Consider the following 18,960-nt stretch of genomic DNA (forward strand, 5'->3'; position numbering starts at 1 on the left):
TGTTCCACCACCGGAAAACCATAGGCGAGCGTGCTGTGCGAACCAGCGCCGATATTATGGCTGTAAGTCATTGTTCCCATGTCTTAACCGCTCGGCCAATCGACTAGCCATATTTATGGCTAGTAAAATGACCTAACGAGAATTCATATTAATAATAGATAATAAATGACAATTTATATTAATAACAGAAAATATTAATAATAGTGATATAATAATATTAGTAATGTGCATTAACAGTATATACTTAATAGTAATACATATCATTAATCAGTAATACATACACCAATACATTTTAGACTGGGGTAGCTCTTCTCTACAAGCACTTTCTGCATTTGCTTCTTTTCACGCAGGAGTATAAATGGTTTCCCAGTGGGAGGTGCATGATTCGGAATGAAATTAGTACTTGATAATTACACGCGTAATTAGGAATACTCCTGAGGGAGTGGAAGAGGCTGCACGTTGTGCGTGATCAATTCTGTATTCAATGACTAGGGAAAAAAGCACCTTGATCAGTTCTCCCATAATTGGATATGTGTGGTACATAAATATTATATAATAATAATAATATTATTTTGGTTTCTACAGTGCCAAATGTTAAAGCCTTTAGGTGCTATAAAAAATAACTAACAATTTTTAAAAAATATGGTAATGATAATACTAGTAATTGAATAGAGTTGTAAATTTCGTAAAATACAAAATTCTTAACAAAGATATGGATTAACTTATGTTCTACAGTGAATGAATAAACTGGTAAATTAAACGCAATCTATAGCATCTTTGCTAGAAAGATCGAGTCGACTCTAGCGAATCGACCGCAGGCCAATACTTTTTCATAGATATGGTCAATAGGGCGAGGGTTTGTAATCTCTGATTATTTTCTTATTATTGCTACCGTATTTAGCATGCAAACCTTCAAGAGAGGATGCACTCAATTTTCACACCCTCTCCCCAAGGCTGAATACAGCCTGAAAATCATTGAAATAAACTTTAACACTTTATTAAAACGTAAAACAAAACAAGGATACGTTTGAAACAATGCGTTGAAAAAGGCAAGCCTTTCTCCGCACATCCCTTCCCATCTTCATCAATATAACAACAATCAGGAGCATGACAAATTTTCCTGTGTTTTTCCCTGGGGGAAAAAAAGAAAAGAATTAGAGTAAATGGCTATGCGGAAACAAAATGTGCATTTTTGTGGGTGCTTATTTCAAATTGGACCACCGAACTGAAACAATAGTATTGGGCCAACCACATGCACACTTTGAGATAGTTTGAGACAAGCCTAAAACTTGAGCAGTGAGGATCAATTTCGGATTAGGTTTGGCATATGCGAGGTCTCGCCACAAAATGAGTCTCATGGTTAGAAATTCAAAAATCGAGTTTATATTATATTTGGGTATATCACATGACAAGCTTTCATTTGGCCTTTGAATGGCTTCCCTACTATAAGTAAATCCAGAGATGTGAACATTTAAAGTTTAGGTGTATAAGAACCACGTTTTGAGAAAATCTGCCTCAAAGATAAACTAACCTGTACAAATAATATGACTAGAATGACAGAATATGTGCAGAGAACACTGTTTTGGCAAGAAAATTCACTTAAAAAGTATACAATCATAAAATATAAGTATCAAGTTATTCAAAAACATTAAAATCAAAATATTGTATTAAATGTTGACAATATAATTTCACCAACGATGCATCTCATTTCGGTGAGACCTCACATATTTACTTCATTACTCTCTTCTGCTTTATTAATTGATAAAGCATGTTTTGGTTTTTGTAGGTTTTCCTCAAAAACCTTCTTTCTGCATTTTAGTGGAGAGTAGTGAAGTTAAAACCATACACTGTATATAGGTCACAAGTTAATTATTAAACATATTTAGTAAGGCTTCTTTTCAAAGAAAAAAAATCTGAATTTTTTTCCTTGATGAACAGTATTATTTTTCAGTTTACCGGTAATCATGATTCAATTTTGCATGGTTCATTGGTACTGTAGTGATTGTGTACTCTAAAACATTCTTCAATTACTATGCAACACTTCACAAATACAAATGAACAATGAGATTTGCCTGTTTTTATGCTTACATCACATACTGTACAGTAGTGCCTTTTCAATTATTACCTTTGCTGGCTACGCACAACAGAACAATAACAATAACAATCTTAAATTTCACTTTAATTTGAGCCACTTACCGTTTTGGTAATTGGTTCTTGATTTCTAAAAGAAGTTTTGTTGTTGCAGCTACGTGTTGCCTTGTCGCTTCCACCAGGGCTAAGCAAGATGCACGTTCCGACGCTTGTTCACGTTTCGATGTTTCTGATCTCAACGCTAACAGGCAGTTTTTACGGACCTGAGACTTGCGTTGCGTTAATAATTCACTTCGTGATATTTCAGGGCTAGTTCTAAGTTTCAAACGAAGAGAAAATATGAACAATTACCTTTTAGGATGTTTTTAAAATTTTAAGCACAACAGAATGACAATACATCCATATCACAGAACTACTGAACGTTATGCTCGAAGTTAAAATAATTCAAAGTGTTCAACATTATTTTGGATGGGATAAAATAAATGGTTATGACAAATTTTCATCTATATTGTTGTTACAGCTTATTTCTCACAGCAACTATCTTCTGTCCTATATTTCAGGATATGTGCAGTATGTAAGTCTACTAGTATAGTATGCAATTAGGAGCAGTACTTCTGTACGTTATACCTGGATTAATTATTTGAATTTAAAATGATGCACTGTAGTCAATAAGCCTATAATTAGGGACAAGACACATGCTGTGGGCTTTGATAATGACTAATGCAACAACTAAAAAATTATAGTACAGAATACAAATACATGGTCAAGTACACAAGGTGGAGTGAGGCACAGTATTCTCAATCATCCAACACAGAGGGAAGTAGAATTCACTGCTTTATACAGTTTTGTATTCGTTTTACTATCTCATACAGTATAGTACTGTAGACACTGTACAACACTGTACTCTACTTTACATACTAACATTTCGAGCTGCAAGTGTTATTATATACATAGTTGACGTATTCGCTTCATTTAGCCCGGCATACAATAATCAATTCTGGATAGTACAGTACTTTTGTCTTTTTAGTTGAAAATAATATTGTACCAAGCACTGAGTGAAATTGAACAATGAAATGTTGTTTACCGTACTACACCTAATACTTATGAGGTGTAATAAAATATATTACATATCCTGTAGTTCACAATCTTCCTTTATTATTAATCAGCTCATAAAACAATAATAATTGAATACACATCCTAAAAAGGCCTAGATTAATTCGCAGCTTTGTATACAGTATTATGAATTGATTACCATAGTACGGTACTACATTTTTTCATGCATGTTAATTACCACAAAGCCCGAGGCTATCACTATGAATCTGTACTGTAAACAAGTCCTAATAGAACAGACAAAGTTCTAAGAAGCAACACCAAATGTACAATACTGTATTGAATTCAGTTTCAGATACCGGTAATCAATGGAAATTAATTATACTCAGGGAAACCACTAAGTACAAGTAAATTTAATCAAGGATTAATATTAATGAAAAATCTACTTTCATTTTTTCTCCTTCCATCTTTTTTCATTACTTCTAAACAATAAATAATAGTACCCATTCGAAAATGCAAATGGAAATAAACAAATTTTGAGGAAGAGAAACTGTAAATAATTTTTTTTTTCGCACATAACCACTGCGAGTCTGACTGAGACACTGCTCACAGCAATCACAGCATGGAGGTGCTCTTGTATTGAGCATCCATTTTTGAGAGGAACATACAAATTTATATGGTTGCGGGATCGCCTGTGCTTGGCGCTAGAGCCGACTGTTCAATTTTGTTTTCGAGGGGTGTTCTCTTTTGGGAGAGATTAAGGCAATTAATTGGTCCCTTACCTCTGACTTACTCTACAGTAAACTGTAGTTCAATACAGCACTCCAATATTCTAATAACTCTATGACAGCCATTGACAGACTGGCAATTTCACAACTAGTGTTTTTTAAGTGTTTGTTTTTATATTGTTACTAATTATTGTTTCTGTGAATCAAATTGGCCTGAAAAAGTTTGGGGCATCTAAATTAGAGAAATTTTTCACTATAACATCCATTATACAAACACTGTAAAAAACAATAAAAATGATAATATTTCAATATAAATCTTACAGAAGTAGTTTTAATAAGAATAAGACAAGATATTATAAATATGATATTTATCAGAATAGGACTACTGTACATGAGTAAAAATGAATAAATGATTTGATTCATGTATTTCTTCTCTGGTATGTTTCAATTCCTTAAACATGAATGCTCCACTTCCAATTTGGTCCTATGTAGTTATTAGGTCTTTTTTTTTATACGCTCCTGTTCGCCTATTTACCATGAATTACATTTGTTCACTCGGACTATAAATACTTTTAAGTGCTTGCTTTTAAGTATTGTTAAACCGGAGATGGCAGTTGAACTGTTGAAACATGTTTGTACCAATTTTTATAACAAAACAGTTAGGCTCAGCATAATGGTATCATTCATTAACCTGGTTGGCGATAAAATAACCTTTTATGATCCTAAAATTTGATGTAGAGTTATTGTTTAGTTCCACATTTGCAGTGAAATTAAGGGGCGTTTATTGGAGTTCTATTTATTTTACACCAATACTGTAGACAGGTTTCGCACACAAACGTGTAGGGTTAGTGTGACAAATATGTCATTAGTTTGATGTCATACGCAGGCTGCTATCCGCTAAACGTGTGGACGACACGCATAACTCGCTCAGTACACGTAAGTGAAAAACGCGTAGGGAAATTTTGGATTTCTAGTTAGGATCTTAGTTTATTTTTTCACATTTTACGTAAGTGTAAACAAAAACGTATCTTTGAAAATTTACGTGCCATTTTTGTGACATCTGAAGACAGCAAATTATGATAGGATGTGTCCCATTTTGGGATACCAAAACGTCAGTGCTTTGACTTTGGTGGTGTCAGGATTTTGTGTAGGCCTAGGCCCCAGGCCTACCTGTAGCCAGGCACTTTTGGGTCATAAACAATAGCGCCTATCACAAAATAACCAACACTTCTGGGCAACAAAGGAAGTATTTTTCAGCTACAATTTTCAATTTAAATTTCCAAAACCTTACTTACTAATAAAACTTTGAGAAGCATGATGAGAGGAGAGAACAGAATAGTACTAGGCCTAAGCTACTGTAGGTCCCAGGCGTATTAGGGTACGCTTGAATTTCGCTGTGATTGCAAAAGACACAGAATGGCTACAAACTGTTACGGATAGCTAAACTTATGCGTATACATATTTGTTTGCATTAGAAACCTCTCTATTAAAAAAAAAATAGAAGCCTCCTTCAAATAAATGCCCTCTCAATAATATACGCCCTGGGGTTACAGCTGTCTCTTATACACATCTAGATGTGTATAAGAGACAGAGACTGTAGCCTAATACTATTTTAGAAGGCTACTAAACTGTGTCTTGCTTGCTGTATCCAGTGAGTTGTTATATACTAACACCTCCCTGCTGTACAGTATCTTACTAATACACAACCTGTTAATCAATAATGACTACTGTACATACCGTTTTGTTTCTTCATCAGATGAGGGCAGGGATGTTCTATGACATGTTGGCACTTGGCCACTTTCTGTTTCAGAATCTTCCTCATCAGAGTCTTCTAACCCTGATTATTTTTAAGAAAATAAATCAACAACTGATTAAAAAATTATGCCTTGGTTGTATGATGCTAAACTTCACTTCTGATAACTACTGTATATGGAACACATGTAATTTCCAATCCTTTAAAATGGGTGAAAAATTGCAGTTAAATCAAACCCATGACCATATTATTAAGTATTATAAATACAATAAAACGCTCAAATTATAACTACAATTTTACAGTTATAGTACAGATGTGTATAAGAGACAGGAACAGGACTACTGTACATGAGTAAAAATGAATAAATGATTTGATTCATGCATTTCTTCTCTGGTATGTTTCAATTCCTTAAACATGAATGCTCCACCTCCAATTTGGTCTTATGTATTTCTTCATCTTTATTTGGTCTTTTTTTTTCATACGCTCCTGTTCGCCTATTTACCATGAATTTGTTCACTCCTATAAATACTTTTAAGTGCTTGCTTTTAAGTATTGTTACACCGGAGATGGCAGTTGAACTGTTGAAACATGTTTGTACCAATTTTTATAACAAAACAGTTAGGCTCAGCCTAATGGTATCATTCATTAACCTGGTTAGGGATAAAATAACCTTTTATGATCCCAAAATTTGATGTAGAGTTATTGTTTAGTTCCGCATTTGCAGTGAAATTAAGGGCGTTTATTGGAGTTCTATTTATTTTACACCAATAGACAGGTTTTGCACGCAAACGTGTAAGGTTAGTGTGACAAATTTGTCATCAGTTTGACGTCATACGCAGGCTGCTATCCGCTAAACGTGTGGATGACACGCATATCTCGCTCAGTACACGTAAGTGAAAAACGCGTAGCGAAATTTTGGATTTCTAGTTAGGATCTTAGTTTATTTTTTCACATTTTACGTACTGTAAGTGTAAACAAAAACGTATCTTTGAATACGTACGTGCCATTTTTGTGACATCTGAAGACAGCAAATTATGATAGGATGCGTCCCATTTTGGGATACCAAAACGTCAGTGCTTTGACTTTGGTGGTGTCAGAATTTTGTGTACGCCTAGGCCCCAGGCCTACTTGTAGCCAGGCACTTTTGGGTCATAAACAATAGCGCCTATCACAAAATAACCAACACTTCTGGGCAACAAAGGAAGTATTTTTCAGCTACAATTTTCAATTTAAATTTCCAAAACCTTACTTACTAATAAAACTTTGAGAAGCATGATGAGAGGAGAGAACAGAATAGTACTAGGCCTAAGCTACTGTAGGTCCCAGGCGTATTAGGGTACGCTTGAATTTCGCTGTGATTGCAAAAGACACAGAATGGCTACAAACTGTTACGGATAGCTAAACTTATGCGTATACATATTTGTTTGCATTAGAAACCTCTCTATTAAAAAAAAAATAGAAGCCTCCTTCAAATAAATGCCCTCTCAATAATATACGCCCTGGGGTTACAGGTTAAATACTGTAAATATGGTAATACTAAACTGTGTCTTGCTTGCTGTATCCAGTGAGTTGTTATATACTAACACCTCCCTGCTGTACAGTATCTTACTAATACACAACCTGTTAATCAATAATGACTACTGTACATACCGTTTTGTTTCTTCATCAGATGAGGGCAGGGATGTTCTATGACATGTTGGCACTTGGCCACTTTCTGTTTCAGAATCTTCCTCATCAGAGTCTTCTAACCCTGATTATTTTTAAGAAAATAAATCAACAACTGATTAAAAAATTATGCCTTGGTTGTATGATGCTAAACTTCACTTCTGATAACTACTGTATATAGAACACATGTAATTTCCAATCCTTTACTGCAAAATGTCTTATTCGTTTGAGCATCAAGAATTGGGGTGTGCCAAATGGGTGAAAAATTGCAGTTAAATCAAACCCATGACCATATTATTAAGTATTATAAATACAATAAAACGCTCAAATTATAACAACAATTTTACAGTTATAGTACCAACAGTTGAATTAATGCTGTATAGTAATATTGTACAATTCACAAAAAATACTATCCCTGCTATATTTTGAAATTTACAAATAACAACATTATAGCGCACACTATATTGATTGACCTTTAGACGTAGGTGGTTACACTATACATTATATTGTACATTTACACACCTGTCAATAGATTGCAACAAAAACATGAAACACATACAATACTACAGTGCACTCAATGGGGATGTAAAAGCAAATACACTATAAGTGTACTGGCGCAATGGGTATTTGTGTATCCAGGAATTTGAAAATGGCGTTGCTGAGTAGTATTCAATTCTACTAGCTGATTAATTAAAGAATAATGGACAAAATCTAACTAGTACAAACTTAATGGTATTAGAGAAGCGAAAATAAAACAAGAATTTAATCAGAAAATGGATGTTTCTTGACATTTAATGCTTGTTGCTATTATTTATTAATGTACTATAACAAATTAGTTTTCCATTTACTTCCATTTACTATTATTTTTTTTCAAGAGGGAGATGCTCAGGCACCTTGATCACTGGATACAGTATAAAAGAAAAAGGAATGTAAATAAAATTCCAGAGTGCTACTGTAGTATATGCTATAAAGTACAGTAGGCCTTTACTTTTGGAAATACTGTACCTGCGGGCAAATCTATCGAATACTCCCTATGGAATTACAACACTAAACATGAATTTACTGTAATACTGTAGTACTGTACATGCAGGTCAAGGTCAGTACAAATATTAAAAACAAAATCTTGTATATAAACCGTGAGAACCCCACTGACTGAAAAAAAAATGTCCAATTATTGAGCAGAAATAAAATATGTACTGTACTTCATTACATTTACAACCGCAAGTTATTAACATACAACTTCTGAAATGTTACGTTAGTAATGTATACAGTACTGTAAAATAAATCATGAAAAAAAAAGGCTCCTGATGACAGGAGCATGAAATACACTGCAGAAACTAGCGTTTTACAGGTACTGTACATTTTGTGAAGTAAAATGTCCCGAGGACAGTTAGTCAAGTGTTTAACATGCGTATCGTCATCACACAGTTATCAGCTATTTGTTGTCATCTGTCAAAAGCTAGGACCACTTATACTAACTCAACTACATTCACAATGTATAGTACAGTACTTGGCATGCCTGTCCAAAGAAATGAACAGAAAAATTCCACTTCACTACCACATCAGAGTAGAGGCCTACAAATCTGCACTAGTGCACTATACTCACTTAGAGGTTTACTTACCTAACGGAAAGAGATCAAGATTCTTATGCTCCTCTGCTCGGTATATATCCTTTAATTTATCTACTTCTTCAACACCAGTTTTCTCAATAAAAACCTGCCTCGGTCGTTTTGGTCTTGCTTGTAATATTGGCACATTGGGTGGCAAATAGGCAGGCGTGATATGGAATGATTTGCTAGAATTTTGGGGCTTTGCGTCCTTTAATAGAGAACTGCACAAATTACTCTGTGAGTTTGTATTTGGTTGCTCCTGAAACGTCCGAAATGGGGGCAGGGTTTCAAGTTTAGCGGAAAAAGGTGACGACTTTGACGGTTGTTTTAATTTTTTTGCTCGCTCTAAAATTTCTTTTTGTCTTTGCAAATGCAGACGGACTTTATTCTGTTCCAATTTGTCATAAAATTTTTCCTGAGCTTTACTGCGTACATCCGATTTATTCCGTGACTTTGTTTTGACTTTGGTCTTGCCGTTATCTGCAGTACTACCGGCAGGTGTATCCGTATGGGAATTTCCAAGCGGTTTCTTTGGAGGGAGTGAAAGAAGGTGAGCTACGATTGAGTTAACATGCAACGCAGCCTCCGGGGATGAAACGTTATTAATTTTTTCCTCTTGTATCTTTTGCCGGTTGATAATACTTTCGATAAGGTCCATGTCGCCAAGATTGCTTGGCACAGCTTTGTTGATGTAACTCGGTATTTCATCTTTGCTATCCTTCGCATCTTTGCCGTCTCCGTTCTTGACAGTTCCCTCAACATTTTTCTTTTGTTTCGCTCTTTTTGGCACAAGGCCTAAAACTTGCATGTGACTGTTACAATATCTAAAGAGAAACATAAACACATCAATTGTAACACAGTGCACCGGTATATAGTGAAAGTGAAACACTATTACTGTAAGACAATTTATCAAATACAAATTTAAATACAATTTCATATCAATGACATTGTTTGCTTGGTGGTAAAATACTGTAACTTAATATTAATTTACGTTGTGTAGAGCAATTAAGTTCTTGAAATCTGAATTATTGGTGATTTTTTATGTGATGCTTGGTCTGATTTATTTTAGTTCTTAAATTATTACTTTTGTTCATCTTCTCGCAAAATACTAGAGTATGTCTTTCTCCATTCATGAATATGAGTAGGTACAGTATTGAGTAGGATGTTTGGAATGAAATTGGTCCAGTGTTAAATTGAGTTGCATGACTAAAATATACAGTACATGTCAAAACACTCTTGTGGGGCCCCATACAGTTAGAAGCAATTCAGTACAACTTCCCTCCTCTATCACAGGAAAAAATTGCTTTCCCAACTGAAGGTGTTTCAGAACACAAACATTCCAAAAATCACTTATGGTAACATAAACATTAATTTCCCTTGTGATTAGTAACAAGATGCCTAGAGTTGGCAGAGTACCAAATAAGCAGCTAAGAAATAAATTTCATTATAAATCATCAATGGAATTTTATTGACACAAATCTAGACATGACTGATTTTATTATCTATTACGACTAGAGAGACTACATGTACACAGTAACCCATTGTTAATAAAAAAATTAATCCAAATTAATAACAACATTAAATCATAATAATAAAGTGGTCATACTTCCGTTCTTGGTCTTGCGGAATAGGATTAGTGCATCGTGAGTTGTTGTACTTGGCCACAAATTCACACTGTTTAAACGGCGCAGACTTGTCCTCCAGCACATGGCGTATGCAAAACGCATAGCCTTTCAGTCGCCTTTGTTTACATAATTTGATACTGTACGAGCAGAGCGGTTTGTTGTCAACTTCCGAATAGTGAATATGCTTGCCCTCATACATCACTCTCTAAGAGTACCCACACCATTGGCTGACAGAATGGGAAAAAAAAGAAAACAACAAAATAAGCATTTTGTTAGCACAAATTACCACATTTCTAAAATTGTATACCAAGTCTAATCTACACTCTGCCAACTTTCACGCATAATGTGCGAGTCTCACACATGAGCATCCACTTCTTAGGTCTCGCGCGTACCTGTATATTATCTCACGCATCATAAAAATGTTTTGAAGATAAAATAAATGGCTCCTTATATACCCTAAAATTCATAAAAGTAAATTTGTTATTAAAATGTAAATATAGGCAATAACTTCTTTAACAAAGCTACCATATAAAACCTTGAATCTGTTAACTTTGGGCTTCTTTTCAAGGCTACTTTTGCAAAGTAAAGAGGGGGAGCTTCTTTTCAAAATTAACGCTGACTGTAAATTGTTTGAATTTATCCTATAAAACAATAAATAAGGCCACTGTAACGTGGAGTGGATTTAACTGACATTAAATCACCTACTGTATAAACCAACTAAAACTGTATAAACCAAGCTTGTTTATAATTTTTCTTTTTTTGAAATTCATGTACAGTTTATGTACTGTACTATCTTGAAAAGAAGCCTATGCCATAGTGTCTTGAAAAGAAGCCCATGGGCTTCATTTCGAGATGGGCTTCATCTCGAGATTAAGCCCATTGGGCTTCAATTTCAAAGTTTTATGGTGTACAGACTAAGGACTTTATTCCATAGTAAGTTACACTATCAACCTTTTTTTTTAAATAACAAAGGGCGCTCTATTCTGTGATTACTTTACTGTATTACGGAAGGCGCTATACAAATTATAATTTTTGTCTCGCACATCAGACTCCAACAATGTTGGTAGTATGCTATTCCAAGTTACATTATAAGTTGATTCATCATTATAAAGGGAAGGAGATAATGGGAGTAATGCAATCCTAACTTTTGTGTAATCCTTTTTAAATGCTTCAATTTTCATAAGATCTGTCACTTCCTGTTCTTTACATTCCTTTGTGGTCTTCATCTAAAGAAACAACTTTTTTTTGCATATTAAAAAATAAGGCATTAAACTTGCGCCATTGTAAAAAGTGATCTTGGGTTACAGTACGAGCAGGCCTGGTTACGAGTTGAGTAAGATTTGAACAGGAGTAACAGCAAAGCCCTTAGTCGATGAATACGTAGAAAACTAGAGATATTTTATTTTTTAAAAAAAGTTAAGTTCCTTGACCTTAGTTTTTAAATAATGAAAAGCTACTGTATTTGAGCATAAGGGCACGCTATCTACTTTACATGTGTAAAGAAACGATGATTTATCATGCAATATTCTTTAACAGGGGTCCCAAGCTGGTAGAAGTCATGTTTGGGAGATCTGTTTAAATAAGCTTTCTTATCTAACTTTATTTTGCGACAGGTGGTGATAGCTGTACCCACTGGCACTGTTTTCCGTGAGAAATTGATAACTCTGCAAAAAAAGATTGGTTACTGTCAGGGAGATTCTTTCTTGCTTGCATTTTCCAGGGGACTTTCACAACTTATCGAGGGACTTGGGACCCCCAAAAACATGTTTGTCTCCCAAGGCACTGCACCGTGGCTGCTGCGATCCCCAGGGGCCTTCAATTTACCACTGCTACATATTGCCTCTAACTACAGTACCTAATCCTTCAACGTGATGTTTAGTTGTTAGTCTAATGTGCACAATAGCCTGTCTGCACGCATTGCAAAAAATCTGTTCTCAATTAGTTTTAGGGAATTGAGTATAGGTGTACGCAGCCACCATATATGTGTAGGTCGATAATACATAATGCAAATTTTAAATTCTCAGGACCACAAATAAGATGTACTGTTATACAGTAATTACGGGAATAACATATTTATCAAATTCAGCAGCAACCCTACTGGTACAGTACATCATTTAAATACAGTATTTTGCAACATTCTTTTTGTTATAAATGTTGAATATTTTAAGAAATGTATTATTATGTTCAATTTTCTAAGAAATCCTTAACTTACAGTACAAGTATTATTTAAATATAATTTGATATTTTTTTGCCCTTTCATTAATATGCAGAAGCAATTCATTATAATTTTCCAGACATGAATTATCTGTTCATAATCGTTGATTACTGTTGATGACTGCTTTACATTATAGGTAACTGGTAAACAGGATGGAATTGGGTCAGCTGGAAATGATGCCTTTAAAGTAATTTGCTAGTTTTTTTTTATACGTTGAATTGGAGGATACAGTTAATGAAGAATTCATAATTTTACCATCCAAGAAAATTTGCCTTTGTTTTAATTTTCTCCAAAAGTATAGTACTTCAATGTTAAAATATAACCGTAAAGTAGGCTATAGTACTAGCAGAAAAATCTTTTAGATTATAATACAATGCCTGTTGTTCACCTTACTGCTGATACTGAGCAATCGATGTCTAAAAATAAAACTTCATATATTAGAATAGGCACCTACCAGCAGAGGTTTAGCCAGAAAAACGAAATAGCCGTCCAAAATGGTAGCCAGTGGGCATGGCCCTGAGCTGATGGTGGGCCACGCCCACTTCCAGACATAAGGAAAAATTAGAAAATTATGATCTTTAGAGGCATTTAAAGGTGTTTAAAAGTTGGAATTTTGTCTTCAAAGGAATAGTGTTAAATTAGCTATCAAAGATATTTCAGTTATAGACATAGATTGCACCCAGCTACGGTTACTTGCATATGGTAATGTTCCTAGGCTATGCAGATGCATCTTCATCTCTCAACTTAGTCTAGTGTAAATTCTACTCTAGGTCCTCCGAATCGAGAGATAGGCCTAGACACAGAAAAACACAGTGCAAAATTATCTTTGATTAATTTAACAAACAACTTAATTCAGCAAATTGATAAAAGGAATTCGACTATTGGAATATTTATAGACTTTACTAAGGCCTTTGACACTATTAACCACACCATTTTACTTTCAAAACTCAAACATTATGGCTTTCAGATTATTTAAGTCAAAGGTCACAATTTGTATCTATAAATGAAGTCACCTCTGAAGAAGACCCTGTGACCTGTGGAGTACTGCAAGGGTCAACACTTGGTCCAACATTGTTCTTAATTTACATTAATGATTTACCGAATCCAAATATTTTGATTTCCGATTATTTGCAGATGATTCATAATTTTCCAGAAGTAAAAACTTTAACTCTATCATTAGTTAATTATCAATTTAAGAAAGTTATTGATTGGTATGATGCAAACAAGGTAACCATAAATGTAAATAAAACTAATTTTATTATTTTTCATGGAAAGGGTAAGCATATTTCTCTGCATGGTTAAGTGTCAAAGGTTATAAGTGAAGTAGATGAAGTTTCTTTTGTTGGAGTTACCATAGATAAGCACTCAACATGGAAGGCATATATTAATGAAGTTAATCAAATTATCCGAAAGAAATCAGGAATATTATTTAAACTAAGAAGCTTTGTACCACATTATATTTTAATTTTATTATACAAAGCATTTATACAACCCAATTTAACATATGGTCTAGAAGTCTGGGGTAATACATTTTTTACAAATTTATACCCTATTTTAATTTCCCAGAAGATGTATTCCCAGAAGATATTTCCTTAACTAGGCCTTTTAGACATTTATAAACTCCATAAATTTAAAGTAAACTTATTTGTATTTGATTTATATCATCGTTATTCTCCACATAGTTTAAATGATTATTTTGAAACCTTATCTCATTGTCAAAATACAAGGTTTAAGTATGCAAATAATTTGTACGTAAAGAAAATGAACACAGTCACTGGCCAATTTGCAATGTCATTTGCTGGTGCAAAACTCTGGAACAACTTGCCTTATCATTTAAAATATATCAACTCAAAATATCAGTTCATAAAATCAGTGAGAGAATATTATTTATCAGGTACATAAGTAAAATAATTGCAATTTTGTATAACGTATGCATTCCTCCCATTTCTCTATAAAAATGTAAACATATTAGTGTATGCCTTTATTTTCATTTTATACTATGAATCACCAGTATTTATCTATGTTAGTGAAACCAGACTTGATAGCTTTATGCTATTTTTTGGTTTCCTAATTTGTCTATTATCATGTTCTGTATTCTATGTGAAAAAAAGGCAAATAAAGAAAGAAAGAAAGACCTACTGTATTTTGTTGACTTATAAAATTTAAGTTGTGACGTTAACAACTAATCTTTTTACGGTATTTCATGAACTAATTACTGTACTGTATAACCAGAGATTTACGAACACCAATAATATTATGTTCGGGAGCCGAATCTCAAGTAGGGCCTATTTTGCAGAGCCACATGCATGCGTGTGGGTGACTCAGAACCGTCCATTTTCTAGCGGGGTATAATGTTTTTAACACAACGCGTGTTGTGAAGTGAACTTTTCACTGGGCCAGGCAATGGTTAAGCCTTACATTTTTGGGAATCCCCACCGAATATTGGTATGAAAACAATGAAAATTCAATCAATCAATTCAATCATCAAACGTAAATGTCATTTTTGCTTATGTTTAATGTAACATGCGATAGGTTTGAAGATAAAGAATTTGCTAAAGGTAGATCAGGCTCAATTAGTCCAGGCCGAGCTGATTAGACCAAGCCGTTTAAGCCCTCATGGTAAAAGTGGCCGTCCTAAATATTTGTTGGGCATCCAAAAGATGGCTGAACAGGCTCACTGGCTAAACCTATACCTACCTGGGTACCCTGGGTACAGTATAAGTCCGTCATTGGAGAGGTAGACTCCACTGAATTTCGCATACAGTACAGTACCTGGGCTGGGTAAGCCTATACTGTAAACTAGAGTTTAGGGGCGTAAGGCCGATGTGCGCAGCATCTCGCATTGGCCTTACAGGTACACTAATTGTAATAAATTCAATTCAATTCAAGTAATATTTATTTCACTTTTGTCATATAATATAGCAATTTGTACAGTATGTGATGATAATTCATAATAATAAAGAGAATATAAGTACAATTAGATGATCAATTCGTGATAAAGGAACTCTGCGAATAAGCAAGCCTTTAGTTGCAGAGCCCTATATAAAATAATAAAAACTTAGAAATTGACATTTAAAGAACTACTGTCAAGTTATTTTTCACCAATATGATTAGGCATCATGATTAGGAATCAACTTCCCGAACATCAAGAAAACTAAACTGTGCCCTCTACAGGGCTACAATACAGTATGTTAAAATGGATGTGCAAACGGAGAAAGAGTCACTGATGGGGAGCAAATCCCCCACTGTAGGAGCTCTAGCACCTTTGTTAATTTCAGTTTGTATTTTTGCTATTAGCAAGGTAATTTTCTGATAAGATCAAATGTTATTCCCAAAAAAATATTGGTCTTATGCCCCTCACGATCATATGTTCCAACCCTACCATTTCGAAGTCTTCCATATTTACTTTCCCAAATTTACTTTCCCGAATTTCTTGGTCGGTCCCGAATTTCGTCAAATTCTCCAACCACAAAGTACAACAAACAGCTATATTTAGTGGCTTTTTGGTACCAATAAGTAAGCAGGTCTAATTTCTGTGTCAATTTTTCCTTTATGCGCCAACTTTATCAAAAATGTCGCTGTACAGTACAAAGACGTACAGGGCATATCCAGTCTCCCAAATTTTGAGCTCCAAGCGTTGGAATCTCTGTATGCCCTCTTTAAATCTGCCGCTGGTACTCAATTATGGTTCAAATTTGAAAAAAAGCAAGTATAAATATAGTCATTTTTTTATATTTTCAATTTTGGGGTTCTTATATGAAAATTTCAGAGACAGGAAGATTGCATGAAAATCTGGGAGACACCTGATTAAATCAAAAGAGTTGAAGTGGGCAAGAATATTTATATATACCAAAATACTGAAAGGCCTATCCCTAGTATGTATTGGTACTGTAATTCTGTATTTTTTTACTGTAGGTTAGGGGCCACTGCAAAATTGGGTTTGACGATGAAGATTACCTATATTTTAGCACCTAAATTATATAGGCCTAGAAGTATGTGTTTATACACTTCTTTTAATTCTAAAATATGTACAGGAATCCCAGGCATGGAAATTTGTATTTCTGATTCTTTTTAGTATAAATATACTTCATGGTTTAGCAAATATACTTAGGCCTAGGCCTACTTCTATTCTAGGCATTTATAGAAAACCTCCATAAAGCTTCAGTTGCTAAACAACAAGTTACTTTTTGCAGAAAAGTAGTTTGAAGAAACAATTATCGCTTCAAAACCATCACAGATCATTCTTAATTAAATAAATAACGTTGATTCCAAAATATAGTAAAAAATGTAATATTATGAAACAGGAATTCAGCATTAATAAACATACCCTTTAGGCCCTCCAACACTGCAACAGTAAAACACGACGATCAAAAATCCAACTCTCGCGGTCAAAGACCGCGTCGAGGAGGGCGGGCCTCACTGAAATATGTTGCATGGATTTCGAGTGTCCGGGACGAGAGGGCCTGATGTTTTAGTCTTATATTTCTATCAAAATATACTTAAATTATCTAAACATACAATGTTTTAGCAGCTTTAATATCTTGTCAATCAATATATCTAAACTTTATTGTATAAAAATATCATTAATCGACCAAAAAAGGGATTTTTAAAAATAAACAAGTTGCTAAATTTATAACATCAAATCGTTCATAAATACAATTCTTCGACATAAAAATATAGTTATCTAAAAAGAAATAGTTGTTAATGTACGAGATATACACCTACCGTAGTACAAGAATTTGAATTATCAAATTTTAACGCATAATATGAAGGGGAAATGATCCCATGAAATCCATATCAAAGATGGCTGCCGTTTTGCGTGATTAAGGTTACTGCTTGTTTCCCTACGCCGCTCCAGCGGTGTGTGACAACCGCATGGCCTTTATCGTCGGCGCTCAAGCCGCCCTTCTACAGTGTATTTAGGTGTTTGCAACAACAAAATGACCGATCGGCCCCTCTGTTTTCCATTATTTTGTCTAAATATTATGATGTTATTGCTATTCTTTACTAATTTTCTCTTCATCATACAATTAACTATGTTCAGAACAGTCGAAAGAAAGTAGTTCGACGGCATAAGCGAGCAAACTCGACATTGCCCAAAGCAGCTGGTTTTATCAACGCGGGAAGGCGTGCCATTTTGAAACCACAAGAGCGATAATGTATCCCTTAGTTTGCACCAATTTATCATTGTTTCTGTGTATAATATCCATTTCATAGTATAACTTACTCGGTTATAGATATTTATTCCTTAGTATGCTATAATGAAAATTGGATTAAAGTACACACACTTCTTTAAATAATACATTTCAAGACTTCTGAATCGCTAAGCCAAACTTCAATCGGGTCGAACTTTGGTCGAGAACGAGGACGAAGCCAGACATGGTTTTGCCCAGTGTTTCACAGCATATACCTACATCAATATTATACCATTTTTACAAATATAACATTATTATTATATAATATCACGCATCATTAAGTTGTTTTTTGCACATTTTTTATAATCAAGTGGTTTTTAATGCGCTGAATTACAATGTTTTGGTTCGTAGTATACACTTGACAGCCAGATTCGTGTGCGTATATACTCAGCCAATAGAAACGTTACTTAGAGGTTACTAATTGTTGCATAGCCAATTGCAACACTTGTCTTATTCTGGTGGTTGAATCTAATTGGACATTAATTTTAAGTCCCTCTACTACCAACGCCATGTGATCACAAAAAAAAACTTAGTTGCTTGACACCCAGCTACATGGAGTAGTACGTAAGGACATGCATAGATAATCCTGTGATTCCTTTTTTGCTATTTTTTCTTAGAAATGTTTAATATGGCTTTTTGCATTCACTGTCAATATGAATAATACAATTTTTCATACATATTTAAGAATAATTATGTACAATACATCTTTCTATATGGAGGTGACTGCAAGTCCACTTTCTCTACAACTTGACAGCAAAATAATCACCATTGCACCAAATTATATAATAACCAGTTGTAGTTTTTTAAAACAATACAGAGGTTAATAATGACCAATCTGCAAATAAATGTATAATCATTTGGCTTATTTATTGAGGCACGCCTCTAAAGTTTAGTTTTGGCCTTCCTGTTTTCTTGTTTAGGCTGTTTATTCTAATCCCACCTAGCCTAGCCTATTGTTTATAATCATGCTTGCATGAAATTCTCACTTTATACTATCTGGCTTTTTCAACCCTCACTCACTCGCCACT

At 34.3% G+C, this 18,960-nt stretch overlaps 1 protein-coding gene across 4 annotated transcripts in view; it reads right to left on the minus strand.

The window, feature by feature from the left end:
- The window catches only part of LOC117103203 (INO80 complex subunit D-like), a 28,340-nt gene extending 10,181 nt beyond the window's left edge, over nucleotides 1-18,159 (minus strand). The window contains exons 1-6 of one of the 4 annotated variants that reach the window (XM_033243737.1): nucleotides 17,965-18,159; nucleotides 10,504-10,749; nucleotides 8,910-9,721; nucleotides 7,273-7,372; nucleotides 2,197-2,406; nucleotides 1,026-1,132 (exon numbers count right to left, since the gene is read on the minus strand). In XM_033243737.1, coding sequence (XP_033099628.1) covers nucleotides 1,026-1,132; nucleotides 2,197-2,406; nucleotides 7,273-7,372; nucleotides 8,910-9,721; nucleotides 10,504-10,721 — 1,447 coding nt within the window. In that variant the 5' untranslated portion in view covers nucleotides 10,722-10,749; nucleotides 17,965-18,159. Of the gene's footprint in view, nucleotides 1-1,025; nucleotides 1,133-2,196; nucleotides 2,407-7,272; nucleotides 7,373-8,909; nucleotides 9,722-10,503; nucleotides 10,750-17,064; nucleotides 17,365-17,462; nucleotides 17,920-17,964 lie in introns of those variants that run through there. The other 3 variants (XM_033243739.1, XM_033243735.1, XM_033243738.1) reach the window with 3 other exon arrangements.
- Between the last annotated feature and the right edge of the window lie 801 nt (nucleotides 18,160-18,960).

Source organism: Anneissia japonica, unplaced genomic scaffold (assembly GCF_011630105.1).
Source record: "Anneissia japonica isolate Jap-2015-1 unplaced genomic scaffold, ASM1163010v1 scaffold2652_len1590060_cov184, whole genome shotgun sequence".
NCBI classification, from domain to species: domain Eukaryota; kingdom Metazoa; phylum Echinodermata; class Crinoidea; order Comatulida; family Comatulidae; genus Anneissia; species Anneissia japonica.